The sequence below is a fragment of the Ceratina calcarata genome, unplaced genomic scaffold (genome assembly GCF_001652005.2).
Source record: "Ceratina calcarata isolate Rehan_Ccalc_2016 unplaced genomic scaffold, ASM165200v1 scaffold305.2, whole genome shotgun sequence".
NCBI lineage: Eukaryota > Metazoa > Arthropoda > Insecta > Hymenoptera > Apidae > Ceratina > Ceratina calcarata.
The window spans coordinates 220,397-247,743 of record NW_017153019.1 but is presented as its reverse complement, the minus strand read 5'-3'; the positions used below and the strand labels follow the sequence as shown (position 1 = coordinate 247,743).

The 27,347-nt window shown below is 44.5% G+C and overlaps 4 protein-coding genes and 1 long non-coding RNA gene across 16 annotated transcripts in view; 2 read left to right on the top strand and 3 right to left on the bottom strand.

The window, feature by feature from the left end:
- Positions 1–7,624, top strand: part of IP3K2 (Inositol 1,4,5-triphosphate kinase 2) — a 17,130-nt gene extending 9,506 nt beyond the window's left edge. Inside the window, exons 6-9 of the mRNA XM_018023490.2 lie at positions 5,786–5,866; positions 5,976–6,353; positions 6,429–6,641; positions 6,823–7,624. Coding sequence (XP_017878979.1) covers positions 5,786–5,866; positions 5,976–6,353; positions 6,429–6,641; positions 6,823–7,155 — 1,005 coding nt within the window. The 3' untranslated portion in view covers positions 7,156–7,624. The remainder of the gene's footprint in view (positions 1–5,785; positions 5,867–5,975; positions 6,354–6,428; positions 6,642–6,822) is intronic.
- Positions 7,461–13,873, bottom strand: NFRKB (nuclear factor related to kappaB binding protein). Its single transcript, XM_018023489.2, has 10 exons — positions 13,545–13,873; positions 12,924–13,172; positions 12,615–12,847; positions 12,273–12,538; positions 11,786–12,138; positions 10,303–11,710; positions 9,904–10,224; positions 9,636–9,828; positions 8,475–9,573; positions 7,461–8,393 (listed from the first exon to the last, which is right to left on the bottom strand). The coding sequence occupies exons 1-10, from the start codon at positions 13,548–13,550 to the stop codon at positions 7,956–7,958; spliced, it is 4,566 nt and encodes a 1,521-aa protein (XP_017878978.1). The 5' UTR covers positions 13,551–13,873; the 3' UTR covers positions 7,461–7,955.
- Positions 13,874–14,140: 267 nt separating this feature from the next.
- LOC108624338 (putative bifunctional UDP-N-acetylglucosamine transferase and deubiquitinase ALG13) lies at positions 14,141–18,631 on the bottom strand. 4 transcript variants are annotated; one of them, XM_026813022.1, is made up of 13 exons: positions 18,354–18,631; positions 17,917–18,141; positions 17,595–17,847; positions 17,389–17,527; positions 17,141–17,325; positions 16,693–17,067; positions 16,408–16,619; positions 16,086–16,335; positions 15,924–16,013; positions 15,812–15,852; positions 15,680–15,752; positions 15,313–15,615; positions 14,141–15,261 (listed from the first exon to the last, which is right to left on the bottom strand). In XM_026813022.1, exons 2-13 carry the CDS (start codon positions 18,130–18,132, stop codon positions 14,708–14,710), a joined length of 2,691 nt encoding a protein of 896 aa, XP_026668823.1. In that variant the 5' UTR covers positions 18,133–18,141; positions 18,354–18,631; the 3' UTR covers positions 14,141–14,707. The 4 variants fall into 4 exon arrangements, with proteins under 4 accessions (XP_026668823.1, XP_017879057.1, XP_026668824.1 ...); XM_018023568.2 differs by having other exon boundaries at positions 14,141–15,246; XM_026813023.1 differs by having other exon boundaries at positions 17,917–18,631.
- Positions 14,989–26,853, top strand: LOC108624340 (uncharacterized). Of its 7 annotated transcripts, none has more exons than XR_003389087.1 (6): positions 20,785–21,783; positions 22,942–23,798; positions 23,898–24,071; positions 24,494–24,731; positions 24,806–25,028; positions 25,097–26,853. It is a non-coding gene; the product is annotated as an uncharacterized LOC108624340 (long non-coding RNA). The 7 variants fall into 7 exon arrangements; XR_003389089.1 differs by having other exon boundaries at positions 23,898–24,731; positions 25,097–25,392; positions 25,943–26,853; XR_003389088.1 differs by having other exon boundaries at positions 23,898–24,731; positions 25,097–25,400; positions 25,943–26,853.
- Positions 19,388–26,940, bottom strand: cib (thymosin beta cib). Of its 3 annotated transcripts, none has more exons than XM_018023569.2 (6): positions 26,847–26,940; positions 20,635–20,790; positions 20,401–20,514; positions 19,717–19,830; positions 19,520–19,633; positions 19,388–19,442 (listed from the first exon to the last, which is right to left on the bottom strand). In XM_018023569.2, the coding sequence occupies exons 2-6, from the start codon at positions 20,762–20,764 to the stop codon at positions 19,414–19,416; spliced, it is 501 nt and encodes a 166-aa protein (XP_017879058.1). In that variant the 5' UTR covers positions 20,765–20,790; positions 26,847–26,940; the 3' UTR covers positions 19,388–19,413. The 3 variants fall into 3 exon arrangements, with proteins under 3 accessions (XP_017879058.1, XP_017879059.1, XP_017879060.1); XM_018023570.2 differs by lacking the exon at positions 26,847–26,940 and adding an exon at positions 22,427–22,681; XM_018023571.2 differs by lacking the exon at positions 20,401–20,514.
- Positions 26,941–27,347: the final 407 nt, after the last annotated feature.

The window sequence follows — 27,347 nt, the reverse complement described above, 5'->3', positions numbered from 1 at the left end:
TCGTTAAATATTAATGCTAACGAAAAACTTTTATACAGAAATTGTAGATCTCGTCGTCCTCTACAAGAAAGGTCATATACAATTTTTCCGTATGTCCAACGGTTTGGGAGTTATTGGCCAAAAACGAAAATTCGGAAGAAATTGAAGGGGTACCCCTTGGAAAAATCTTGGAAAAATCGAAAATTTTTTTGTTGTTGTTTATTATTAGCAATGTTTTTCCGACGTCAGATTTCTTTTTAAAAAATGTATTTCTGAAGTGCATAAACTTTTGGGATTGACTGTATAACCAATACATCCTTAATGTCTCGAGTGGAACTGTTGTCGAAAAGGTTCACAAGTCCGAGGAGTCTGATATCTGACCGTCGAGAATTAACTCTGTAGCGATCTTCGTGCAACCTGCGTTAGAAGTCCGTGCGCAGGAGAAAAACAAGACGGATCTGAATTGCAAAAAGATTCAGAGGCCTGTAAACCCGGAGTGTATCTACGTTTACTGAACATAAATCACCGATACGTCGTACGTGTAATCAGATATGAATCAGGAGAAGAAGAACGCCGACTCGAAAAGCGGCACCCCAGTGACACCGACGTCGCCCACGTTATCGACGCCGCCGACGTTAAACCTGATGGAACAGATCCTTCTCGCGAAGATCGAGAAGCAGAGCCTCCACGACGGTACCTCGGAGGCTCGGGCTGAAGATAAGAAGAAGAATTTTCTTTTACGAAGGGCTGATTCGATGGACAGTCAGACCAGCGCCAGTACTTACAATTCGTTTCTGTCCAGCGACTCTGCTTCCAGTGGGAATTTCTATTGCAGATGCGACGACTGTCTGCTGGGAATCGTCGACGAGTATCTACGGAGCCCTTTAGTGGTCGGTAGGAAAAAGGTAACGAAGTTTTCTCAGATCCGTCCCAACGAGCGTCGATCATCCGTCTGGAAACAGATAGGAAAATCGGAAATTCTTCATTTCGACAAAACAATCGTGTTTCGTGGTCATTGCGACTGGTCGAGAAAGCAAATAAAATATCTCACTGGTAACGCAACTTCTATTTACACGGTCAATTTTTCCCCGCAGGCTCGACTCCTTTTTTAATCACGGCTCATTTATCGCTGTGCAAACATACCGGGGCATTCAATCATACCTTAACTAGGAGAAACGTTCTAAAGGCGATTCATCGTCGTCCGACAATAGATCAAAATCAAATAATATGATTAATAGGTTTATATTGAGTTCTTCGTATGAAAATCATAGACACAACAGGACACGTCGAGTTATGTATTTTCGTTGACCCTGACAATCAGGTTCTTCAATCTCAGAAGAACAATTTTTACGTTTTTATAATCTGCTTGTTGCAGCTAGAGAATTTCCCAGATTAATTGCTGCGATAGAATTCGAGAGCACGTCGGCGCTCTTTTGAAGTCGATCAAGCCGACCGATTGAGCAACCGACGAGTGATGGAAAAGGCAACGGCCCGTTAATTGAGACCGGGCCCGTCGCACCGTTCACGATTCGTGGAATCGCAGAAACTCGGTGAACTTCTTGAACGGAAATAAAAAAGATGCCTGGGACTTACACGAGAGAATTTAGGCATTGGCCAATCGGTTTTCTAATCGATTCGGTCTGTCCACGAGTTTGCATTTAATCAGCGTATCGTCCTTAGGCATACAGAATGAGAGAGCGAAAACGACGCCGGTCCAGTTTCGAAACTGTCTTCTCTTCGAGAAACTCCTCAGGGCTACGAAGAGGAACAAACGGGCAAATCGATCATAAGAACAAGCCTCGTTTAATCATCGCTCAATGGATCTCGTTGGTCGGTGTAATCGATCACTGAAACGCTTTCAATGAATCACTTTGGTCAAATGTTCTATTTTAAGATTTGGACATTCTGCGTACATTGTCATTTTTATCGGCTACTCTTACCCGGCGAGACGCGCGATCCTTGGATCGCGTTATCGAATGTTTTTTCGTCGTGCGACATCTGGGTCAAGGGTTTCTCGCTTTCGTTTCGTATGCTCCGTACGCTCCTTAAAAAGTCCTTTCGAACGACTCTTATCTCGATGAGACGGCCCCCTGCAAACGAACGAGCGTCCAGTTAAATTTGCTCGCACTGTTGTTTATTTGCAACGCGTGAAAATCGACGCGAGGAACGACCGGGGGTCGGCGAGCGACGACGAGTTGTCGTTGGTGGACTCGTTTGGGCAAGAGGTGACTCGGACTCTCGAAACGGAGGCGATATCGCAGGCGCCTAAGCCTGATAAATGGAGTGTGCACGAATTTATGAATATCGTAAAATTTCCATAAGCGTCATGCGTGCACGCGCGGCTGAGACCCAATTTCTGCTGGTTGCGCAACCAAACGGGAGAGCGAGAGAGCGAGCAGTGTATATTCGAATTCATCGGGCGTTTATCGTCGAACGCGTGAAATTGAATAATTAAGCCGTCCAGTTTAAAATCATTTGCGCTCGTTTAAAATGCGTGACGCACGCGTGGGACGGACGATCCTTCGTCGGGTGAAACAGAGAGAAAATCGGGGAAACCGTGGCCAGAACAAGGATGGAACCCTGCGCAGCATTGAACTCAATGATAGTCGCGCGACGAGCCGATCCCACCAGATTTTTTTTCCACCGTACCGCAGATTGCCCATGGCAATGATTCAATTTTATTTCTTCGTCAGAATGATTAACAAAATATCGATCTGTTTCTGCTAGTCGTCGGAATGCATGAGACGCGTTTTAAATTGGAATAAAATCGAGCAATCCTCACACGTGGAAAACGGGAACATCCTTGGTGGTGGACGATCTCTTGTACGAATCTTGACGCAGTTGTTTACCATTTTGAACAATAGTAAAGTGTCAGCGACTTCCGGTATATCTCCGCATCGGCTCGGCCGTTTCGATTCCTGATAATTCCGCTAATGACGCTCGCGAACGCCAGTTAATTAGTCGATGACGCATTTCGATCGGGTAAGCTGGCTGGCCGCGGCCGCGTCGCGTTCCGCCCGATGTAACCGATGAAAATCGCGAGACAAAGTTGTTCGACACGTACTCGACCAATCGTCGCGATTCTATGTAAACATTGTTGCCCGGCGCGCGTCCAGCCCGATTCGCATGCCGGAAAGCTGCGATTTCGCGTGGAAACGACAGCTGCTCACGTCGCTCGAGGTCGGGGAACACGCGTTCCGCCGTTTTCCCAGTACGAATTACGATGATAGTACGTGCGGTGCTCGACAGGCACAGTTCGTCGATCGATCGGATCGCGTTTTGATCGAGAGATCTAGACGAAGGAACAGTTCCCAACGAGCGTTCCTTAAAGTGAGAAATCGTGTGGCAAGCATTCTGCCAGTATCGATCCTTTAGTGATCCGCTTCGAGCTTCGTACGAAGTTTAGTAAAAAGTTTGTAAGATTCAATTTGATTGAACTTTCTTGTGCAGCAGCTAAGATTGAACGGCTCGGATGTGGAATACGTGATGGACAATCGCTGCTTGGTGGCACCCGTGTGAAAACAACGATGATTATCTATGAGCAGACCATAGCCGGAAGTTCCTTGGATCTGTGAGCGGACGAGCGATAAGATTCGCTCACGGTTGTAATTTTCTTTGGTGCATTCGATGGAACGCTTGCTTATGTAAGCCCCGACGTTGACAGAGGATTACGAACCTGTTTGAAAAAACTCGATTAGGGGAGAGAGATAATCGTTTTTCCCGATAACGATTCGCTGGGATTCGAGCCTTTCCTCTGACTCAATGAGTCGGATGAGACCGTAGGAAGAACGACGAAGGAATCTTAATTTCGATTCTGTGAATCGAGGATCGATTAACGGAGCATCTTAATTTCTTTTCCGAGCAGGGGCACGCGAGTAACGCGAGAAATTCGAAGAAAAACGTGGCGTGTCGCGACTATACGTGCAGAGGAACGTCACGTTCGCTTCACAAAGTTATTACGTAATCGGCTGATATTACTTGCAACGTAAACGGTGACGCAGGTGCAACGACGACGAAATTTGACAAACGCAGTCGTTCGTGAATCACCGAACACGGTTCGTCTGCCTGGGGTCATGCATCTAACGTGAACAGCTGATATTTTCGAAGAAGCGAGCAATTTGTTCTATAAGAGAGACTTTTGTGTATCTGCGAAGAATCGTGAGACCCCGGATCAACAGGTACCTTAAAAGTTGCAGTCAGGAATTGATCGAAGAGCATTAGAAACTCAGGTATCAGAAGGATATTGAATTTCGTGTAACGATCGAGGAGCGGTGGACGGTAGTAACTGAATAAAAAAGTGGCACACGAGGTGACTCGCTTTCGACTCGACGAAGAGGCCTGAACGTGGGTGGACGGGACCGGCCAGTCAATCCAGGTGTTTCGATTGGACCGCAGCTCGTCATTAAACGTAATTACCGGCATCGGACCGCTTACCAATTACTCGAACGCACTCGTCCGTGGCACTCGAACCAGAGAGTGCGTTCAGATAATTACTGGTTGTAAATTACTCTATATTGATCGTAATCACAGAGCGCTGTCGTGAATTTTTTAAATTCTTGCACGAAATACATGGATCGTAATTGATGACAGGAGGAGATTACTGTACTCTTGTCTCGAGGGGAAAAGCTTCTGAACGGTTGGAATTATTCAGAGGAGTGTTGGGAATTTCATCAGCACACGGTTCCTCGTACGAAGGCGTGAAAGCTCCGTCCAAGAATTTCCATTGACGCGGCCGCTGCTTATTAGCATCCAATTCGGTATTCGGAGAACTGGGACACGCGTCGCTATTTACGTTGTTTCGTCTCCGGGGAATTGTTCCGTTGACAATGCGCCAGAACCATGAATCCTTCTGGGACAAACATCCGCGGTGCAGTTTTTTCGCGTGAGATCTTCGAGCCAGTCTCGTCCCGGTGAAAGACGAACACACAGTGCGTGTTCCATTGATGATTCGACGGACGATATTTTATTGATCATCTGACTCCCATTGACGATCGAAGATGCAGCAGACTTACGACAGAATAACGATACCAAAGATCGTCGTTTGTACGAAATCGGAGGATTGCACGGATGCGAACGAATGCGACAAGAGATTACTGAGCCATAGGAAGATAATTAGATCGAGGAGCAGGAGACACTCGAGGCGATTTCCTTCAGGTGTCATCGATCATCGTTCGCCGCCTTCTTCCAGGAGTCCTTCGCCATCGTTCGTGAATCCCCAATCGCAAAAACAAGCCCGAGACGCAGAAAAATCCAACAACGGCCCGTGTAACGACAACACTGAAAAGGATGTATCGGTTCAACTGCAAATCGAGCACGACTCGACAAAGATTGATGAGAACCGTGCAGGCAGAGATGAGGCCACCATTGAAGGATTGCAAAAGGGCGAAAAAGAAAAGAGCATGAATAATAGATCCTTGAAAAGTAACGGGGTCGAGGATTGCAAGAAGATCTCCAGATGCAACAAGTGCATCAGAGGTCAAAGTAACGGGGAGGAATCTTGCGTGCAGAATTGTTCGGGGTATCAGCAGTATCTCAGACTGCTGGAAGTCCCACCGATTAATTTGGAATGGGGCGAAGGCAGTGGTGACGATTTGAGCTCTGAATGGGACTCGGATCAAACCGATAAATCGCACGAAAGGAAGACGCTCAAGGTAACAAAGAGCGGTCTTCAAAATAAATTCATTTTCTCATAAATAAAATTCTTTATGTCATTTGCGTGGTCGTCGATCCTACAATCTTTAGTCTTAAGATGACGGTAAAAGTGATAAGAATATTTTAACGAGGTTCGTGTTTGGTATTGTTTCAGTCGTCGGGATGGAGAAAGCTTCGAAACATCGTACACTGGACGCCTTTCTTCCAGACGTATAAAAAACAACGGTACCCTTGGGTAAGTTACAAACTCTGAATTTTTTTAGTCGTTTCAACGATTCCATCATCGAATATATGCTGTACCCAGGTTGCTTCTTAAAAATAGATTCTCTTGTCGCTGATCGCAGGTACAGTTAGCGGGTCATCAAGGGAACTTTCGAGCCGGACCCACGCCAGGAACGATTCTAAAGAAACTTTGTCCTCAAGAAGAAGCCTGCTTTCGGCTACTGATGAACGACGTACTAAGGCCGTACGTGCCCGAATTCAAAGGCGTGTTGGACGTGAAAGAGGCAGAGGAAGGGAACACCGAGGAGACTGACGCAGCGCAAACGCTTCAGAAGGATAATAATACTGACGACCCTGCGAACAAAAAAAGCGTGGTGTCCTCTTACTTGCAGCTGGAAGATCTCCTCGGAGACTTCGAGCATCCGTGCGTAATGGACTGCAAGGTCGGAGTCAGGACGTATCTGGAATCGGAACTTGCCAAGGCCAAGGAGAGACCTAAGGTATCATGTTCGATGCGTGTTTTTAATCGTTACTCGTTAATAATTGTCAGCTGAACGTTAGAATCTCTGTTGCAGCTGCGGAAGGACATGTATGAGAAAATGGTGCAAGTAGACCCCGCTGCGCCGAGTGCCGAGGAGCGTCGTGTGCAGGGTGTCACGAAACCGAGGTACATGGTCTGGCGCGAGACCATTTCGAGCACGGCTACGTTAGGCTTTCGCGTGGAGGGCATCAAGCTCGCCCACGGTGGCTCGTCAAAGGATTTCAAGACGACCAGGACACGAGAACAGGTTCGTGATTGAGTTACAAACCGGATTACCTTGACGGCACCGACGGTATTGACAGTGACCAACACTTTTTAATTATCCTGAAAAATTATTGCCTCGCGATTCAATAAAAATACCGTTGGTGATTTCACACGAGTTCGAATTAACAATTACGAAATCTGACTCGACGAAAACAAATCATCAGGTGACGGAGGCATTGAGACGTTTCGTGGAAGGATACCCGCACGCGTTGCCCAAATATATCCAGCGTTTAAAGGCGATCAGAACTACGCTGAAGGCGTCACCGTTCTTTGCATCGCACGAGGTCGTCGGCTCCAGCCTGTTGTTCGTCCACGATGCCAAGAACGCTGGAATCTGGATGATCGATTTCGCGAAGACGTTACCTCTGCCCCAACACCTGTCAAGGATTCGGCACGACGCCGAGTGGCAAGTAGGCAATCACGAAGACGGCTATTTGATAGGCGTGAACAATCTGATAAACATATTTCAAGACATACGGAACTCCGAAGGAACGTAACTGTAAGATACAAGATTCCCTCTCAACGGGAGCATGGAAGTTATGCCGTGACTCTACAAACGCGAGTGCATTTCTTTCTTTTTCTTTTTGTACAGACGATGCGGTTTCACGCACGTCACGTGAAATACTTTGTACATAGACGATAGATTTCTGTTACAATGTCCCGTTTATATATTACGCTCTGCGAAGAGAACGGACCAAAGACGCGGTAGCTGTCGCTGCCTAGGTATTCATAACGAGACTATCCTATAACGTAGAGACGACGCGCAAAGAGAATGTGTAAAAAAATAATTTAAGTAATCTAATCGTTACGCAATAAGTTTTATTTATACGTTACATGCGACGTTGCAAGAATCTTCTTGATACAAGAGAACGAAGAAACGACGTTTTCCTTTCCTTTTTTTTGTATTTAAAATCGTACCATGCATTTGTAAATAACTCGACACTTAATTATAAAAGAAGTTCACGACCACGTGTGTTCTCATCGTACATTTCGTTTTCGTATAATATCGAGTCAGCGCGTTGTGCCTTGATCCCGATCGGCTGACCGAGTGAAGTAAGTGGACGACATTTCCGTTTAATTCAAACGAATATCTACACGGCACGGCACGGAACGTAACGCGACTCTACATAGAAGCTCACTAAACTTTTACACTGTTCTTTTTAACTGTCGTAAGATTTTATACATAGAAACGGTGCGAAATCCCTCCGAAATTCTGAACGAAACTCTATACGTGTATTAAAATAAGAATATCGGGGACAAGGGAACAAAGAAAAGAAAGAAAGTGACATCAATTTTGTCAAGGTGTGTTATATGTGTTGTTTCTCGACGGCTGCGTTTGGATGCTCTGCTGCTGATTACCCGTCGACTGAGAAGAGGTGATCGTACTCGGTGCGATCACCCGGGCGTACACCGCCGCGCCCGTCGTCTTCAATCCAGCCGGAGTCGGTATCACCTTCAACCCGTGCAACGTCTTGATATTAAGCAATTGACTGGGCAAGATGATCGGTTGCTGTTGCGTCTGCTGTTGCTGTGACGGTGCCTGTTTCCCGAGCACCACGCTACCACCGCTGCTCACTCCGACTCCGACGTTCTTGTTGCCGCTTGCCAAAACGATCGGTTTCCCGGCCAGCTGAGCCGTGACCATCCGAACGGTTTGCGCCTGCTGCGGTTGCTGCTGCTGTGTACTAGCGATGATCTTCGATTGACCAGCGGACGTCTGCGCCTGCGACACCACCTGAGAGTCGCATAAGAAAAACGGAACGGAGTTTAGTTTCAAAGAGATTAACTTGGAAATAGAAATTAGTAGAAGCTGTACCTGATATTGAGTTTGTATCACTTGTTTCCCTTGCCTGTTGAGCTGAGCGGCATGGCTGGCCGTAGTCGCCAGTTTCAACCCCTTCTGAGCGAGCAGACTCTCCACAGAGATTAGCTGACCACCGCCGGAACTGGTCAGAACCTTGGCCAGTATCTTCTGCTGTTGCTGTTGTTGCTGTTGTTGCGGAGATTGTTGAATCTGCACGGCGATCGGTTTCCCACCGATCTGTGCAATTATACGTTGCATACCCGAAGTTTGTAACGATTGCTGTTGATTGGTCACCACTCGTTGTTGGAGCGTTTGCTGTTGCTGCTGCTGTTGTTGCTTCAACTGTTGTTGTTGCATTTGCTGCGATTGGTTACCGGACGGCGATGACTGTTTAATGAAGATCGTCTGGCCCTGAAGACCGTGGCCCGTCAAGAGCGACTTGATCTGTCCCGAGCTAACTAATTTTATCTGAGAAGCCAGCAGAGTCTTCCCAGGCAGTACGTGCTGCTGCTGTTGCTGAGGCTGCTGTTGTTTTATATTGGCGGTCTGCAAAATACTTTTGCCCGCTTGATTCGCGACTATCGTTTGCTGCTGCTGCTGCGACTGTTGTTGACTCTGCATTTTACTCGGTGGCAGTATCGTAGACAAATTCGTCGTCACGTTCGTCGGGTTCGCACTACTGGCCACCACAGACTGCGCGGAGTGCAACACCGAGTGCCCGGACAATCGTATCGTCTGCAAACCGGCGGACGTCGACACTTGAATCTGATGATGCGGGAAATGCTGTTGATTCGATTGTAGCAAACTCTGTGCGCTGGTCTTCACAACGGCGACTGGCTTTCCGCCGATGTTCGCCGCCTTCTTCGGTGCAACGGTCGTGGGTATTGGCGATTTCATTTCGCTGGCTATCACGTCTTTCTCTACAGTTACGGTGCTGACGGACGAAGAAGAGCTCGAGAATGACGTGACTGGGACGGTGGGTGCCGCGACTGACATAATGGAACTCGACGGCGCGCTGATTGTTGTTACAACGTTTGTGACCATCGTCGATGGTTCCGTGGAAATGGAATAGTCGTTAGTGTTCTTCTCCTCATTTTTCTTTTGCTCTTTTCTGTATGAAAAACAAAGAAAATTTAGAATCGAGAAAATGTTTCGATAGGATTATAAATTTACCTTGAAATGACAGGCTGCGCAGTCGACGTCGTTTTTCTCTCCTTCTTAGGAGTAACTTCTTTAACGTTATTCGGAGATTGCTCCTTGTTAACATTAGCAGGTTTTATCACTGCTGGGAGTGCCTTGTTCCGGGACATGTTCCCAACGTTCTTCTTGTTTTTCGCAACGCCTTGCAATTGTTGATGGTACATTTCTACCAAAACAAAATGTGCAAATGGTTTGTTTCCTAGATCGTAAAGTACAAAAGAATGATGCGATAGATACGAACCGAATTCTGATTCTGAACGCGCTCGATGGAGATAAAGCCATTCTTTGCGCCTGGGATAATATCGAACGCAGGGATCTGTTTCGTAGTGCAATCTGTCCAAAGCCCCGGATACTACCGAATGCAAGTATCCCTCCTTGTCATCGCTTTCCGTCTGTTCCCTGATGTACTGGGAATCCTTTAACAACTGACAAATATCAGCCCGAGTTCCCTCACCGTTCGGAAGTCTCGCGGTTGCATCTCTGACCAGAGCTAAGATCGTCACGAAGTTTGGCCGATCCGCTACCAACAGAGAGTGCCCTCGAGCCTTGGTCAATCCGGAAGCTGTCGCATGAAGGAAACAATACGTAGATAATATATTTTCGTGCAGATCTTTCAACGAAATTATACGATCGAACGTACCAACGTTGTGTTGATAGATGCCTTTCACCGGACCTACGACGGACGCGTAACCATGCATTTTGTATGTAAATGCTTTATGAGGCGCAGCGTAACGCATACGTTCTTGTCTCCGAAATTCCTCCCGCTCGTCCACGGTGGATGCTCGGACTTTCCATTCCGTGGGCCACAGGGCACGAGGTGGTTCCCATTCCGCGACGGTGTTTACTGATCCACCGTCGACACTGATCGATTCTATCGCCGGACTACTATCTCTGACGCTCGTAGGCGTATTTCCATTTCCGGAGCTGTTACTGACGTTACTACTAGCCAGAGGCAACGGGGCTTGTTGCTTCACGGTCGTTACGGCACCGGCAGTCGCGGACGATGAACCCAGCGAATCTTTGTACATCAAGAACTTGGTGCACAGGTCGGCCAGACGGGAATCCGAATCTCGTCCAGCTCCGATCCACGCGTAAACTCCGTTTCCTTTATTTTCTAGATACGGAACGAGTTCTGGGTCCCGTTCTTGACGATCACTGATGTCTTGACTGTATGTAAGTTCGCCAGCAAGAAACCCCAGAGCCAGTGGAACCAACGCTGGCCAGGAGGAGGCTAGAGAGTACCAATCGTTCAACGGCGAAATTGGATTCCCTTGCCACAGCATGACAGCGTCCTTCATCTCTATCGCGCTCATCCTGTATTCACCTTTCGAGGTGAACGCGTCTCTCAATAACGAGAAGAAGCAAGCGTGCGTCTCTTGCATCAACTCGGCACCGCTGTTAATATCAATCGCGTCCTCATTCCCTTGTACCATATCTTTCTCCGGTATCGATATCACACCCTCGTCCTCGCACTTCACGTCGTCCAATATGTCGATCCCGTCGTCCAGTTGTATCGGCAGTTGCATCATGTCGATGCTGTCCAAATCGAGTTCCTTTTTATCGTTCTCCTCATCCTCCTCCGTTTCAAGCGGTCCGTCTTCATTAACTCCCGCGCTCAGCTCCGTTTTTATGTCGTCGTAATCGATGTCCTCCACTTCCTTCTTGATCTCCGGTGTCAAGACTGAAGGTTTCCCGCGCGTGGCCGGGCTCAATTTCTTCTTGGCTATTTGATGTATCTCGTACGCGTCGATTGGCTCCGATTTGATCGGAGTCAACATCCTGTGATCCATATCCAACGTACTGGAATGTCTGTTCTCGTCCGTCGTGTGAGAATAATCGCTGTTGTCGCTCTCGTGTTTTATCGAATTGGAATTCGGTAATCTCGGCGCCGGGGGACAGAGCGGTGATTGTTGCTCCAACTTGATCCGTTTCTTCGCCGGTGTGACACGCATAGAAGGGCCGAGCGTTAATTTATGCTTCTGGCCGACCTGCGCTCTCTGTGTCAGATCGGCCAGAGCGATGCCTTGCGTGTTTAATTCCGGATGAATCTGGAAATAACAATGATGATCAAACAAAGTTTCATCTTCCGTGTAAATTTATTCGCGATAAATAAATTCACTTACGTCGCGCCGTGCTCTCCGCTTCTTGTGCTCGAGCAGCATCTCGCGATACATTTCCTCCGTGTGCTCGCGAACAAACAACGATCTGTTAGCAGGATACTCCGCCCGTTGCAACGTGGAGAAAACAGGCCTGATGGTCTCGTCCTCGTGATTCATTTGCATTCCCCTGATGGACAGTCCCTGAACGCTCATGAGGGAACGCCGTTTTTTCTTCTGCTTGGCACCGGGCATCTGATACTGCGGATAGTTCTCCTCGTTCTCGGACGTCGTGTCGGCTGCCAGCTTGGCGCTCGCCCCAAGTTCTGTCCTCAGCGCATTCAGTTCCTCCAAATAGCGCAGTTGCGTCTTCTCTTCAACTGTCGGTGCATTGCTTGTTAGTATTGTCCCTCGGAAGTTACTACATACTTCTCTGCCAAACGGCTGGAGCGTGGGGGAAGTATAAACAGCAAGAAAACTTTTTACATCCGATCGCAGCAGCAGCTTAACTTACCTACAGCAGGCTTTGGTTTTCTCCATTGAACCCTGGACATCGTACGCTGCGCCGGTTGACAAAATCCTTGCTTGTACGCGTTCGAAAGCAGGCTCTCCCTGGATTTGAGTAATTGACTGGCCAGCTCGTATGATCGTTTTCGCTCTTCGAAAAGCAGTCTTCTCTGTTGCGCTTTACGTACCAAGCTACGTATTCTTTTGATATCCGGCCGATAATGTCCGGCAGATAAGTGGCTGTGAAACACGTCCAGAGGCGCTTGTCCGAATCTAAGGTAAATGAATAAAACCGTGGAATAAAATGGTTTGCGTTGTATAAAACCGATTTAAAGCACTGATGATCAACCTCATGGGTTCGCGTTCGAATAACATCCGTAAAGTTTTCTCTGTCTCCGCTTCTACGTCGTAATCCTTTGGGAAAGCTGGTAAGAGTTGGCACAAAGTTTCTCTCTGGCTCTCCGTAAGGCATTCGTTCCAAATGTACGGATAATCGAGGAACTCTCGAAAAATTGCTGCGTGCTCGCAAAGATCTTGCGGCAATTTCACTTTGGTGTTCGCGGCAACACATGTTTCCCATTTCTGGAAATAAAATTCTTTCGTTAACGGAAACAATGGCAATAGGTTCTACGGAGGAGCATGAAATTAGAGGCAGCACCAGAGTATCCGGACTCTCCGCTTTGACAGAGTATTCCATGTTCTCGTTCTCCTCGTCGTCCTCCTCCCCAGAGCTATGAGTTTCACTGCCACTTGTACCATGTTCCTCTCCACTATCGTCTCTGCTGTCCGTAGAGGTGCTGTTGCCACTGATACTACTGCTACTGCTGTTGCTTCTAGACCCATGAGATGATGCATCCTCCTCGTCCTCTTCAGCTCCACTGTCACCACCAGCCGAGCATTCATCTACCTACATGTACAATGTATATAAAAAATGAACAGACGTTTATCTTCTTTATAAAACAGAGTAATTCTTGTGGAGGCAATCGATGTAAATGCAATCTTATTTCCGTGCACCGTTCTAAATGTGTAAATAGTCAACGTAAATACTTATTCGGTTAAGGGTGAGAAAATAATCGACGTATGATAAAGAACCAGAACACACGCGTGTATTTAATGATCAACTGATCAATTATAAAAAATAACGAATGTATCAGGAACGGCGACGAACGTTTCCTCTTCGCGGAGTAACAAGACACAGGGTATGCGTGTCGGGTTTACGATGGATACAGTGTTATCGATCACACGGGCATTAATTTCGAAGTAATTAATCGTAACCAACCTCCATTATATTCACTTTCTGCGCTTGCTCTTCTCTTCGGCCGCTGGGTTCCTGCCGTTTCTACGAAAATAGCGAATCCTCGCCGCCAACGAATATAATCCGCGGAACAGAAAACGATGCGACGAGGATAAATCCGTCGACGTTGCCCGATGCGAGAAATCTTTCCTTTATCGGGCGAATATTAAGTAATTTCGCTATTCACCGTTTGACCTGTCACAGCTACCGCACTCCTACTCTTCCGACAAATTTTAGTCATGGCGTGGAATACAGCGAAACAGAACCACGGTGTTTGTATATTGAAAGATCTCGAGCGCGCACCTTCTTCACCGGTTTAGAACTGTGCTCGCTCAATGGCGGAGATTTTAAGGCTGATCCGAACACGGTTCAAATCGTTCGATCGCGGGATAACAGCAGGAACCGGCATCCGGAGGATCGACGATCCTCCGCGTTCGTTCGATTAAACGGATCCGTCTTTCCTCTCGTGTTAAACGAATATAAATTTGATTACTTTCGTTATTTCGATGGAAAATAGACTTGGTAATATTTGCTTATCTTCGGTATTTGTTGGCAGCACTTTACGAGAACAAGTTTCAATTCGAATTCAATATTATTCGAACCTCCCGAATGTTTTCAAGGATCTCGACATTCTCGGGAGCAATAAATCTCTAATAAGCGTTAGTTAATATTGCCTAACCTGTTAATGGATTGCATTGTTAAAGGAAAAAGAATACACTTGGTTTTTTTACAAAATTTTATTAGCAAAAATATTTTAACAAACGAAGTATTAAAGTATGAATGAGTAAATACATTTCTGAACTTAATAGTCACCTGTATAAAATGTCAGGAATCGTTATTTGTACTTTTGCACAGCATAGGAACAAGTCTGTACCGAGAGGGTTCGTTATACTGAACGTAATTATACAGGTACTGTAACTGGCGGTTTAACTTCTACTTTGTACTGATATATCACTCATTTACTTTTATGTATATTTTATATAGTATTTATATATATAATAGTTACTTTTATAACTCTTCTTTATATACCTTTACTCTCCTTTATATCGATATCTTATCAAGGGACGCAGCAGCGTCCGGAAGGTAAGTTTGTTAATACTGATTAATAGTATCCGATCACAGTGTTCGCAGTTATTGCGAAGTCGGTTTTAAGATGGAACGGTTTGATTTATATTTTGTGTCACGCCGTTACAATTTGGTTCCGGAGCCATGGGCACCATCGGCGCGTACGGCATGTAATGTGGTTGTCCAGCAACTGCATACCAGTGTTCTGGAGGGATATTTTGCGGAGGCACGTTAAACATAGCTGGCGGTACAGGATTGCACAAGTAAGGCGGAGGACACGATCCGGAATAAGCTTGCGCGTAGTCCATCCCGGGATACGGCTGAGGTAGATACGGCTGTAAATTATTGACGTCGGGCATGTCGGTGGGTGGCAAGCATTGCATCGGGATGTATCCCGGGCTCGGAGGAGGATAATAAGGATTTGCGAATGCCTCCCCTTCGTTCGAGTAATACGGTAATCCGGAATACATTCCTTGCTGCATGTGAGTTTCTTGATAAGAATTCATCATATCTGCTGGTACGGGTATCTGAGGGGGGAACGAGTTCGTATGCCGGATACCTCGGTAGTTCTCTTTCGTACCTCCCTTGGCAACTTTCACGTCTGTATTGGGCCGATACCGTTCTGTGCAATTAAAAACTATATCGATTTCTGTAGTCCTAATGAAACGAGGAATTTAAAAACACTTACTTCCTGCGTTCTTTTTGAATCGCGGACTCAGTCCGTTTCTTCTTACGGGGGATTGCGCGTAAGTGTTCTTATTCGGAAACTTCTGCACTTTGTCGGAAGACTGATTACATCCATCTTTCACATCCTCTGCTTTCGGAATTTCCGTTTTTTGAATCAGATTATTTACAGCATCTTTAGTTTCTCGAGGTACTGGTTTCCGGGTAGTCTCTGTTTTAGTACTCTCGTGTTCTTGTCCCTTCTGTGCCAGTGTACACTCACGCATCATTTCTGTAGTACTACTTATCTCTTCGTTCGAAGTTGTACCTTTCCAATAAATATATTTAACGTTATAAAGTAATATAAATCAATATGATCGATGTCAATGTACCTCGATAGCACTCTCCAAAACTCGGCGATTGTCCATTCGTTAAATAATTCCAGTTACCACCATTGTGAAAATACTACAAAACAATATAAAGTTAAAACGTGTACAGATAGTTTACAGAATAATTGCACTAACCTCTAATCCTAGATTATAAAAAAATCTTAAAGTTAATGGATCTGCAATGAAAAAAGATCATTTATAAATTCGTCTACTAAACGATGAACTATGCTGAACTTTGAAGTATTACCTGACAATGGTAAATCGCTACCACTTATATCCACACTCTTTTGCACGGTGCAATTAATAGGAAGCAGTTGTACATTAGAATTCTCTGAATCTTTAGATACACGTAAAGAACCGATATATAAATTATTCTTCTGTAATTATTAATTAGTCATTAATATCTTACCAGTGTAATTGTAATAGGTTTCCTCCAGTGTTCTTTCTTTCGGATACCCGTTAAATGGCACTATGCTGTTATTACTATCATTATTAATTGCACTATCAGACTTCGAACCTCTTTTGAAATTATTCCCTAAATTTTTATTATACGTGAACGAACTCCGTTCTCTACGCTCCCTACTTTTCTCTTGCCTTCCCATGTCTATGGGAGAAGATTGGGCTTTGGGAGCACCCATGGGAGACAATTCATCATTATCCTGTAGTGAAAAATGTTTCGTTAGCATTTATAAATGTATTTTTATAATCACTGAATGATTTTCGTGACTCACGATCGCCGAGAAACTGGAAGAATCCTGCGAGGCAAAGTTTTCGTAGGATTCACCGTTCACTTTCTTCGTTCCTTCTTCTTTCCACGAAATATTGTTTTTATTAATATCGCTAATAATAGAATTATTGTTCTCATTTGTATTAACGTTATTCGGTAAAACAGTAATTTTCGTCTTAGTCGGCTTTACATTGTACGTCTTCTTCCATTTCGTACCTATTCGAACATAAGAAATAGATAATTTCACGTGCTTCTGTCAGGAACGCTGAATCCAGATTGAAGTACTAACTTGAATCTAATGATAGATTCTTCTTATACGTCGGCGACCAATTCCCTTGTCTATTCTTTTTCGACGGCAGCGGTTTAAGAGCGGAATATGGCACGAGCCTCTTCTCACCTAATTCTTCAATAAAAACTAATACAGGACCCTCGTTCTTGTCTATTTCTTGAATGTGCCCATAATAAAATACAGGGTCTTTGTCAGTCTTTCCTATAGTTTCTATACTGTCATCGAAACTCTTTTCGAGTGAAGGCACACAGTCATTGTTATTATTATTGCTATTCTTGTCATAATTTCTCTCATCGAAATTCACCTGGACCAAACACTTCCCACCGACTTGAAGCTTATTAGCGTTGTGTTTAGTCCATCCTGCATTTTTTACCTCTATGATATATAAAAGTTGATGAGACTCTTTAATGAGATAATAAGATATTGAATAAGGGCATGTTTTTATTACCCCTTCTGATTTCGTGCCATATATCGAAGTCTGTGTTACGATAGATATTTGGATCCAGAGCTTTGGCCACTTTATAAGGAAACGGTGGTGTGCCAAGTTTGCTCCTTGCTACACCTTGCGCATCATCAGTCTCATCGTATCCGTTATCCGTATTTTCCGCATTATAAATATCAGTAGTTAATTGTCTAAGCAGAACAAAATTTTAAATAAAAATCTGAATCAGATTCGCAGTCGGGATAGTAACTTACTCTCGAATTTCTAAATTCTCCTTCAGGAAAAACTTATCGTGCCTGAACGTTGCCGTTTTATCGTGTAACATTTTATCTACAGTGCCTTCTATGTTGTCCATTTCAAAGACGTTCTCATAGAGTACTTTATAAACGATAGCTGTAAAACAGTTTTAGAATTATTTATAATCGCCTGATGTGATCAGAGAAATTATGAAGAGCCCTACATTGGCAGAAAGCAGCATTTCCCACATAGTCTCTTGTGTAAATGCATTCGTACTGTTTTGCCGATGTCTGGCACAAATATATTGTATCCTTGCTATCACTGTTAGTGCCAATGTGATCTGTTTGGTTGTACCCGGAAAATATAACGAAATTCCTTTCGTACAGCATGGACATCGCTTGAATTTCAATGTAACCACCCCATTGCGTGAAACAAGCCATTTGGTCTAAGTAATCGTCGAACGGTATCGTTATGTACTGGAAAAGATGATTATGTTAATTGAACTCTCAGAATATCGAGGATTAGCAGAGACGCCTAGTATCCACCTGTTCGAATAGATATCTCATCCTTCTCATGTACTCCACGCATTCCTTCCTTACTCTTATGTGATAATGCTGCGTCAAATAAACCTGTTCACTAACTGCTCGGAACAGACAAGTTGAATCTCTGGGCGCGTGTTTCCTGAAGTATCCTTCTAATCGTAGCCATTCGTCCATCGGCTCTCTCGGACGTTTCGTCGGCTTTCTTTGTGATATCTCCATTGTTTGACACTAAAGGGTAAAAATTAGACGAGATTCTTTCGATAAAAATCAGAAGATCGTACGTCTTAAGGTTTTAACGTAGTAATAGCAGAGAGAACAATCTTCTCTCTGGTAATAGTAAGAATCGCGAAGAATATTTGGTGAAGGACATTCTTAATCAACACGGTTTGTAAACAAAGAAAAAAATAAATTAGCTATTCGTCGGAAATGTATAATTTTACCTGGTTTCTTGTATTCGTTTGAGCTGAATATTACTGTCGATTCCTCGAGGAGATCTTTTAAAATCGACGATCCATAAACTTATTTGAATCAAAGGACGAACTGACTAAATGACGATTAGCTATAGTAGCAACTATCAAAACGAACTCTTCCCCTCTAAGTGATAGATGTTACGGTGTACAATCACGACAGATCTATGATGGATCTCTTCGAAACTATTGGACGTCTCGAAACGTTTGGCCAATCGTAATTCATCCCTCGTTCCCCTTCCCGAGGGATATCCGTTCTCGGTATAGATAAGAGTGCAAACTTGCGCACGTGGTTCCTTCCGTTCCCAGTTCCGGGCGGGAACAGAAACCATAATCAAAGCAAATCGAGAATTGACTTGGGTTAAAAATACTTCCAGACTGTTTCTTACAAATTACTTTTTTTATTCGTCACAATTTTCATCAGAATGACAATGCGATGTGTACGAAATATTAAAAAAGTACAATAGCCCGTTATATAAAATATGATTTTTACACAAATATAAGATCAACCGCTGTACCATTGCGATATTCTGTAACGCATGCAATGCTACCCAATTTTTTGTTGCTATCGAAAATAACGTTTGCCCGCGTGCAGCTTTCTTAGTATAAAAAGTACATCCTTTGGCGAGTGTCGAAAGACGCATGCCGATGCAAGCCCAAAATTATTTATTGCTGATAACGTTTAGGAATCAAATCGATCGCCGGTAGATTTCGCATTCGCGGTTGTTTCGCGTTTAGGTTTCGCTCGCGTTTCAATTAAATTTGGGCCCGAACCTTCATCGTCGTTCCGCTGTTAATTGTATCATGTAAAACTCGGCTCGTATGCCTCGCCGAAAGGAACGCTCATGGCGGTAGGATAAGTATGTATAATCATAAGATTACATTAACACAGTTTTCGCATTCTTCTTCTTTCTTCTGGACAATGTATGAATAATTGTTATAAAATGTCACGAATAGAAAATGGAAGAGATGACGAGTCGCTGCTCCCTTTCTTTTGCGTTTTTTTCCGTCTTTTCCATTGTAAAAGCTTTTCTTAAGCAGCTATTTTCTCAGCGGCGATCGCTGCAACGAGACAAAGAAAACATTAGTACGCGAGCTCCTCGCCTTCATTCTCGACGTCGTACAAAACCGTAATTCACCTTCTTTGGTAGGCAACGGATTTTTCTCAAGCGTTTCCGCGTGCTTCAGTTTCGCTGGATCAAAATTCTCGATACCAGAGATCAGCTGCTGCTTTCCCTTCTCCTGTTGGATCGCTGCACAGAGTATACACAAATTATTCATTTCACTAATCTTCTGTTCGATCGACGATTTAAACACGTATTAAGAGACACCGTACCGTCCTTGTCAGGTAGCAGATTCTTTTCTTGAGTTTCGGTATGCTTCAAACGGGCCGGGTCGAATTTCTCGATACCGGACATCAGCGTTTGCTGAGTCTTTTCCGCGGCTACGTCTACAAGGAATAAATCGAGGTCAAGGAACGAAAGACAAAGCTTGGAATAGGAAACCTTGAATACCATCGTGAAAACCTCAGCTGAAATAGTACCACCAGCTACCTGTGTACCATTAGACAATCACACCGCTGATTTTTAAAAACCATGTACCTGTCCAGTTTTATCTGAATCGCTCACGTTCCGATGATAAACAATTATTTAACTGAACAAAATACATTGTTTTTAAATATTCTCACTTAGAACATCGAAACCTCCGTATTATTATTGCGTTATATCTAAAAAGCATTTATCGCTAATGTGAACGTAACAACGTATTGTTATCATGGACGGAGTACACCGAACGGCGACGGACTTATTGCACATGCAAAAATAATTCTCCCTAAGCGGCTGAAAGCGAAAGTCAATAAGCCTTTGTCTGGTCACATATATTTTTGTCTATTGCACGCCACCTCGAAGCATCGCAAGCGTTATATATGTACATGTTCCTTCTGGCTGCGACCAAAGGAGAGACAAGCCTCTGGAACCAACTGTATCCCCCAATGAAGTCAGGATAAATTTGTCTGTGATACCTTTGGCATTGGGCAAAATAATCTTCTCTTTCGTATCGGCGTGTTTCAACTGATCTGGTTTAAACGACTCCACATCGTGGATTAATTCAGTGTGCTGTCGTTCTTGTCGCACGTCTACATATTACAATATCACATGCATTATAAATGAAATGTACCTACACGTCGATATTACGAAATGCAAACGTGGCGATCGTTAAACACAATTAAAAGAGAATAAAATAATTTCTGTCGTACCTTCGGCAGAAGGTAACACATTCTTCTCCGCGGTCGCGGCTTTCTTCATGCATCCATGATTGAAACCTTCCAACTCGCTTTTCAAGTCTAAGGCTACTTTTGGCAGGTCTTTCAACGACGGACTCGACATGATGACAATGTGTTGTACTCCTCAATCTGAAACAATAGAACGACCGTTACCGTTAACGAACGCGTTTTAAGAAAGTATGTACTCATCCCTTTGAACGAATCAATCGGCTCGTGCGTGTAACCTCGATAGTTTACTTGTTAACGATCGAAGTCGTCATCCTTTCGATAGAAGGATTTCACGACGGAAAGAAATACAAAATTCTGTTACGAGTATCTTTAATCTAAAAGTAACTATTGTTATTTATACTTTGCTACCCTGAAAAGTTCAATGCGGCTATCGATGTCCTAAGAAGAATTTCCAATTAGAAAACTGACATCAACGACTTGAACCGCAATCTAATATGAACATTATGAACTGAGTAGCGTTTTCTATAACTGCGATACGCTTCTGTTTGCGGCGTCTGTAAGTAAAGAGTAATCGGACCCAAAAAGAGCTTAGCCAGACTTTTTTCTCTGGAGCTGGTCAGATAACAGAAGAAAATCTGATCTAAACGCCGTTTGAGACCATTATAATTACCTTTGAAACGAGGAATCGAATCATGATCCTTTCTATTCTTAGCGTGAATAATAAAAAGAGGACGTCGGGTATGCATGCATGCATGTTCGAAACGACATAAAGCTGGAATCTAGCAGCGTCGGCGAACGTATCGGTTCATTGTTGCTATCGTTTTGCTGAGAAAGGAACGAGGACTATATACGGACACGTCATGGAAAGACCTATCGATATTGTACGCTTCTCTGCAACGCTTTCAATGCATTATTGACAATTCGACGGGATTCCATGAAGTACGTAGAATACTGTAATGGGCAACTTCGCTTCGGACTTCGATCCTAAATGGTGGAACTTCTTCGACGAAAGATCTTTATTGATTTTCTGTACCCATTAAATGTCGTATTAAATTTTAAAAAGAGAATCCGAGGAGGTCCGCTCGTTTTTCTTTTGGGAGACGCAGACTGCACGCTTGCGAGCGTATAATAAATTCCGGGCGAATAACGGCACCGTTTCTGGCGAATGCAAAGGTAAGCAGAACTGCCGCTCGTCTAACATTTCCGGTCTTACCTCGTTCCTCTTTTTCTAAGTGAAAATAACGGAATTATGCAGTCATAATTATGTCGGAATGCAGTTAGACACGTAATCTTAAAACGCGCTGATTACTTTAATTGCAATTAGTCGACTCGTTTAATCTCGTGCATAAACATAATCAGGTGGCTCGGCTCGCTTCAAAATATTGTTAGAAACGAAAGGAGGAAATATTATGCGTCGTCTAAATTTTGTATTACATGGTAACCAACGCGTTACGAAGCGGAAGCAACAGAAGCTTGCTACTTCCTGTACGCGTTCCTTTCCCATTTCCTTTCTGGTCACATATCCTCCCGTGTAATTCTCTACCGAACCGTCGGCATTTTTATCAACCCGGATTCTTATTCAAGGTATAAACTCCTCGCGTCCTATCTTTTCGACGTTACGAATTTCTTCGCTATGCATCGTACATACACGTAAGAATTCTAATTTTAACGAACCCCACTGACAAACGATAAATGCAGAATTGTCCATCGTAAATGAATCGGATGTTTGTAGACAGAAAAATTGATAGCCCGCGCACGTTTCGTCGTCGAGTGGATTTGTCATACATATGTTCGGATCCGGTAAGCTTGTACTCACCGCACTTTTACGTTTTACAGTTATTAGAGCAGCGACGCAGAATCAACGTTCACAGGACTATTAACATACTTTGAACCTCGCGAAAGTGTATATGTATTACTTCGAACAAGGGATTGCTGGATCAATTTAAAGACGAACCTCGACCAGCAAGTATTCGCAATTAAAAAAGTTTGTGAACCACTGAGAGCTGAAATGACTCATACCAGACGAAGCCCTCTCTTTCTCTCTCTTTCTCTCCCTTCTATTTCTTTCTGTTTTCTCTCCCACTTTTTTCCCTATTTATGTACGCCGCTCGTATTCCTTACTTTTCGCCATTTTCGACTACAGTTCAAAAGAGGCTCTTACATTCCATAAAGTAGAGTCATCGGTTAAAAATTGTCGAGTATCTGCTCGTAGAAACGACTGTTACTCATTCCGAGAGCTTCGTTATCAGTCGACTGTTTTATTTGCAAAATAAATATCGGCGTTTCCGAATTTCTGCCGGACGGGCCTTTAATCAGAAAATATTTTATCAGAAAACGATAACAGATGAACAAAGATTGGAAGGACAGCTGAGGACATTCCAAGATCGAGAGAGCACAGATAAGCACGCGGGCTGTGCCACTAGGAGATGAGTCGTTTCAAGGGATACGCTGCAGCGGTGGGTCACCATCGACAAGGCTGTGTATAGGTCCTTATATGGTAGTCGATCGTACGACTGTATATAGAGAGCTGGAAAGAGGCTGAGCGAGTACGCAACCACGGCACATATGTGCACGTCCTTTACGTATATTACGTTGTACATATTCTCTATCCTCGGCCGGGTACACGGTACGCGTGTAGGAGTATTGCATCAAGTGCACGCATACCGAGGCATCTGTTCATACGTGTCCTGCGTAACGGTAACAAAACGAAGAGGAGATCGGCTCGATTAGTTGTACAGTTAGCCCATTTGGTAACGCTCGCTCGAGACGAATCCTACCGAAGCGTCTGTACACGCGACATGAAAAATCTTTATACGAGGTCGGACAGTTTCGCGGCAAAGTCGGCCGATTTCACGAAAATGAGGAAAGCGCCGATGGTGCTCGAAGATGTCTATCTGATTTGATTATCACGGGTACGGAGGACTGGAAACGGTCTCTGTACGCCAATGCCCAAAGAGAAATCACGATAAATCCTACTTGATCTCGCAGGGAGAAAAGAGGTCTGCGAGTTAATAAGGAAACTAGGTTGCTCGCACCGACGCGCTAGCCAGTTTGCAGGACGCGTCGGTGTATGCCACGCTCCGACGAGTCTTGCTCATCATGAGATCGAACGTATCATAAGATTTAGGTTTCTCTGTTCTGTACTCTCGTCTATGAACAACTCTTGATATCGTCGTTTAACACTAATCGTTAGTAGTATTTCTACGTAGTTCATTAACGTGTAATTGATATTTATATACTTTCTACTGGGGTACGACTTGCATTATTCATAATTTCCACGTATGCAGGTACTCTACATGAATGCGATCGTCCGGAACCGATCGGCTGTGAAATCCAGTGGGATCGATGAGCTACGATTAATTCTAGAAGGGTTTCTGACTGGACACTGTTGCGGCCATCTGGTAAAGAGAGATCTCACGGTTGGCGGCTAACGAGTTCGCGCTGCCTGCCAATTAACTTAGGTAATCGCTTTTAATGGAGGACCCTCAATGGCGTATGCAGCGATTCGTTTACATACTCCGGCTGTATCGACTGGTTGGTCGCTGCAAGTGGTAGGCTGCAGAAACGCACAGCCACCTACGTGCACCGTTAACATGCCCACGTAAAACCGTGCGGAGCGGCCAGGAAAATGCATTTTGTCTACGACGATTCCGTGTCGCGCTCCTACTACTACGACCGATACAAATGCGCTCTTTCTTCCTCGTCCTGCTCCTCGTCTCCCTCGCACTTTCGTGCAACCGTGACGGCTAACGAACCCTGGACGCACGCGTATCGTATTGAGCGGTGGCGCGTAAACTCAGGGGCGTGTTACGTGTTACCAAGCGGTTCGTCCTGCTCCTGATCCTGTATGTCTCTATCCTTTTCGCACAATGAATCATTTCAGGACCGAATTCATCTGACTAATACCAAGTTGACTAACTTCTAATGGGCAACTGTAGAACACGCAACTGCAGAGTGCAATTTCTTCTCTTATATGCATGCACCGATCAGCTTTCGAGTGATTCGGCAAGAAGGGAAATTCAGAATTCAATGCTCGAAAGCCACGTTAGTGAATTATGTCGCGGTAGTTGCCGCGGAGGAGATCCTCTTTAGCGGTCAAGATTTCGTGAACAAGTATGAAGGTATACACCGTCAAGTACTTTGAAGAGAACCCTTTCACCCAATCTACTAGACCGCTTTCGTCATTATGTTTCAGTGTGGCAAGATTCAGAACGGGATGCTTGTTAACGAAAAGTGGATCGTATTCAAAAGTTCATTCATTCACACAGGCGATTTAAATCTGAACAACGTTACGTTATTAGTTAAAAAGAGATTTTCTGTTCACGTCGAATTTCTCTTCTCATATAAAAATTGCAATATCCACATTCAACTCTTTATGTCTTCTGTACTCTACTATAAATGCCGTATGGTACATTAAGGTACTTTTCTATAAACGCATCAAATCCGCAGTCTCAATGAGCCCTGATTAATATTCGAGCTTGAATAGGTGGTTTTGGCTTGTGCCACTGGCCGGGATCGACCTTGAAGACGTCGAAGATGTGCCAGGGCAGAATATTTGTCTTCCGGGATCTGAATGAAATAGCGGTGCGCGCGCGCCTCCCGTATCCGTAAACGCGCGTGTACGGTTTTAGCTCGGGGTTGCACCAGGGGAGCGGCCGACTACTGGCAGACGGTTTCATCGATTGGCAATGCGGGGGTCGAAGCGTGGGGTTCCTGAACTCTCCCCGGCTATCTATACGTACTGTATAAACGTATCGACGACCTCGGGTTTCATGGTCAATGGTAAAAAGGTTGATTTTTTAATACCTCGCGTGGGATTCACCTCGATCTACGATTCATTTACCGCTGAGATGAATTTATGTACGCGATGAATATGTATCGGAATCGCGAAATACCGCGTTACGTTCTATTTCCAATATGTCCACGAAACAAATATATCTTTCTAACATAATGATAAATTCGGTTTAAGCTCCTAAGTGTAAATAGTAATGACAACTTTTATCTTGCGTCGAGTAGTAAGTTTGCGGTAAGATAAAAGTTATCATTAAAAATACGACTCGTTGCAAGCGCAAAGAACGTCGCAAATAAAAATCGCATTCGCGGTACGAATCGATAAATAAAATTTCTAGAATACTTTACTTATTCGTGCTCGCTTGCCTTGAAGCGAGCGAACTCGTTCGCGACATGATAACATGCAAATACCGCTGGAATCTCCCTTATGAAGGTACCAGATGTAAAAACGGCTACATTTAATTAACGAAGAACGTGATTCGAATCGCACGCCGATAAACAGAATTACGAGTCATATAAAATTGTCTATTATTCAAATTAGGTATCTAAATAACTTGTGGACTGAAAACGATTGGCTTGATCTTCGTCAAGATGATCAAGAGCCTGGCTTGTGACAAAGGACAGGAAATGACCGCGACTTCGAGGGACAGGAGCACGTTAGTCAGTCGGCTAGCAGGAACGCATTTGCGTGCCTGATGCGCATCCGAGTGTATCTGTCAAAACCACGCCCTTGACCCATCCTACGACTACATAGGGACACGAAGAAATTCTGGAATTAAGTGTAGCACGACGTCCGTGAACCTCCGCCGGGTATGACTCATTCAAACGCCAGTTATCGTTCTCGATATTCGCCGGCGCTACGCAGAAGTATTATGTTCACAGATCGTACAAAACACAAAGGGGGATAGTAATTCGAAGTAATAATGATGTTCTCGTTATCAAACGTATAAGCGTTAAATAAAAGTGTGACGTCGACGCAACGAAGAACGGTCAGATGAAATATTTCCAACGCCCACGCGAGAAAAGAAGAAATAATGGGAAACCTGTTGGCTCGCGACCGATGGATTCAGATTCGGTACGTGCACAGAACGCGTATGGTGTGAATTGACCACACCCCTCCATTTTCGAATAACGAAAACGATCGATACCCTGTCGAAAGCTTGTTTTATCAAGTTACGTATTCGACGATTTTCAAAATTGACTCGAAGCGCGACTTTCGAAGACCGAGCGTCTCCGGGTCAATTTACGCCGGGTCAAAAAACACGTTTACACACGATCGTGTCGAAGTCTTTGGAACCGTAGAACGCCGGTTCCCCTTGACGATATCAAAGAATCGAGATCCTACGTATACGTTTCTTTCTGTTTACTCGAAGGAGAATCGCGATGGTTCGTTTAAATTAAACAACGATAGCGATTAGAACGCACCAGTGAGAAAGAGCACTGACCTTACAGTTGTCACTTTAGAGAGGTAGGCAGGCGCAAACACTGTGCAACCGAGTGTTCAAGGGCAGGATGGAGGCAGTACACTGACTGACCGGCTAGTGATTCCGCAGCACGTAACACCAGGTACCACCAGCGGCGAGCTACTCTTCCACTCTTCGTTCTGCCTCTGCCGACTATGCTTGGCTTGCACTGTTCGGTCCCCACCACGAATTCCGACCCCAAAGCCTGGCCAATCGTGCGGCATCCTTTCTCTCTCTCTGTGAACTCTCTCCCATCGAATTCTTCTTTCTATCCTTCGAAAGCTTCCTCCAATCGTCTCCTTGACCGTCATCGGAAGGGTGGCTGACTCACCCTCCACCAAGAGCGTGATCTTCCGCTCGGTATACCGAAAACTTTGGTTTCAACCGTGAACCCAATGTCGCCAATTCTGTCCGCCGGTTTCTCTTCATTTATACGTACGTGGAATGCATACGTTATTTTTGGACGAATTTAAGTTACGACGG

Bases quoted from the DNA above. Each gene is read 5' to 3' on its own strand.
- NFRKB (XM_018023489.2), bottom strand. The intron at 12,539-12,614 runs GTTGATCATCAG...CATTTACCTTAG, and splicing joins TTCGAACGCGAACCCATGAG to ATTCGGACAAGCGCCTCTGG. The intron at 12,139-12,272 runs GTAAGTTAAGCT...ATGCACCGACAG, and splicing joins AAAACCAAAGCCTGCTGTAG to TTGAAGAGAAGACGCAACTG.
- cib (XM_018023569.2), bottom strand. From the start codon at position 20,764: ATGTCGAGTCCGTCGTTGAAAGACCTGCCAAAAGTAGCCTTAGACTTG. The intron at 19,634-19,716 runs GTACGGTGTCTC...TACTCTGTGCAG, and splicing joins TCTGCTACCTGACAAGGACG to CGATCCAACAGGAGAAGGGA. The intron at 19,443-19,519 runs GTGAATTACGGT...GTCTCGTTGCAG, and splicing joins TCCGTTGCCTACCAAAGAAG to CGATCGCCGCTGAGAAAATA.
- LOC108624338 (XM_026813023.1), bottom strand. From the start codon at position 18,132: ATGGAGATATCACAAAGAAAGCCGACGAAACGTCCGAGAGAGCCGATG. The intron at 16,336-16,407 runs GTGAGTCACGAA...TTTTCACTACAG, and splicing joins CTTCCAGTTTCTCGGCGATC to GATAATGATGAATTGTCTCC. The intron at 15,262-15,312 runs GTAAGTGTTTTT...AAATCGATATAG, and splicing joins ATTCAAAAAGAACGCAGGAA to TTTTTAATTGCACAGAACGG.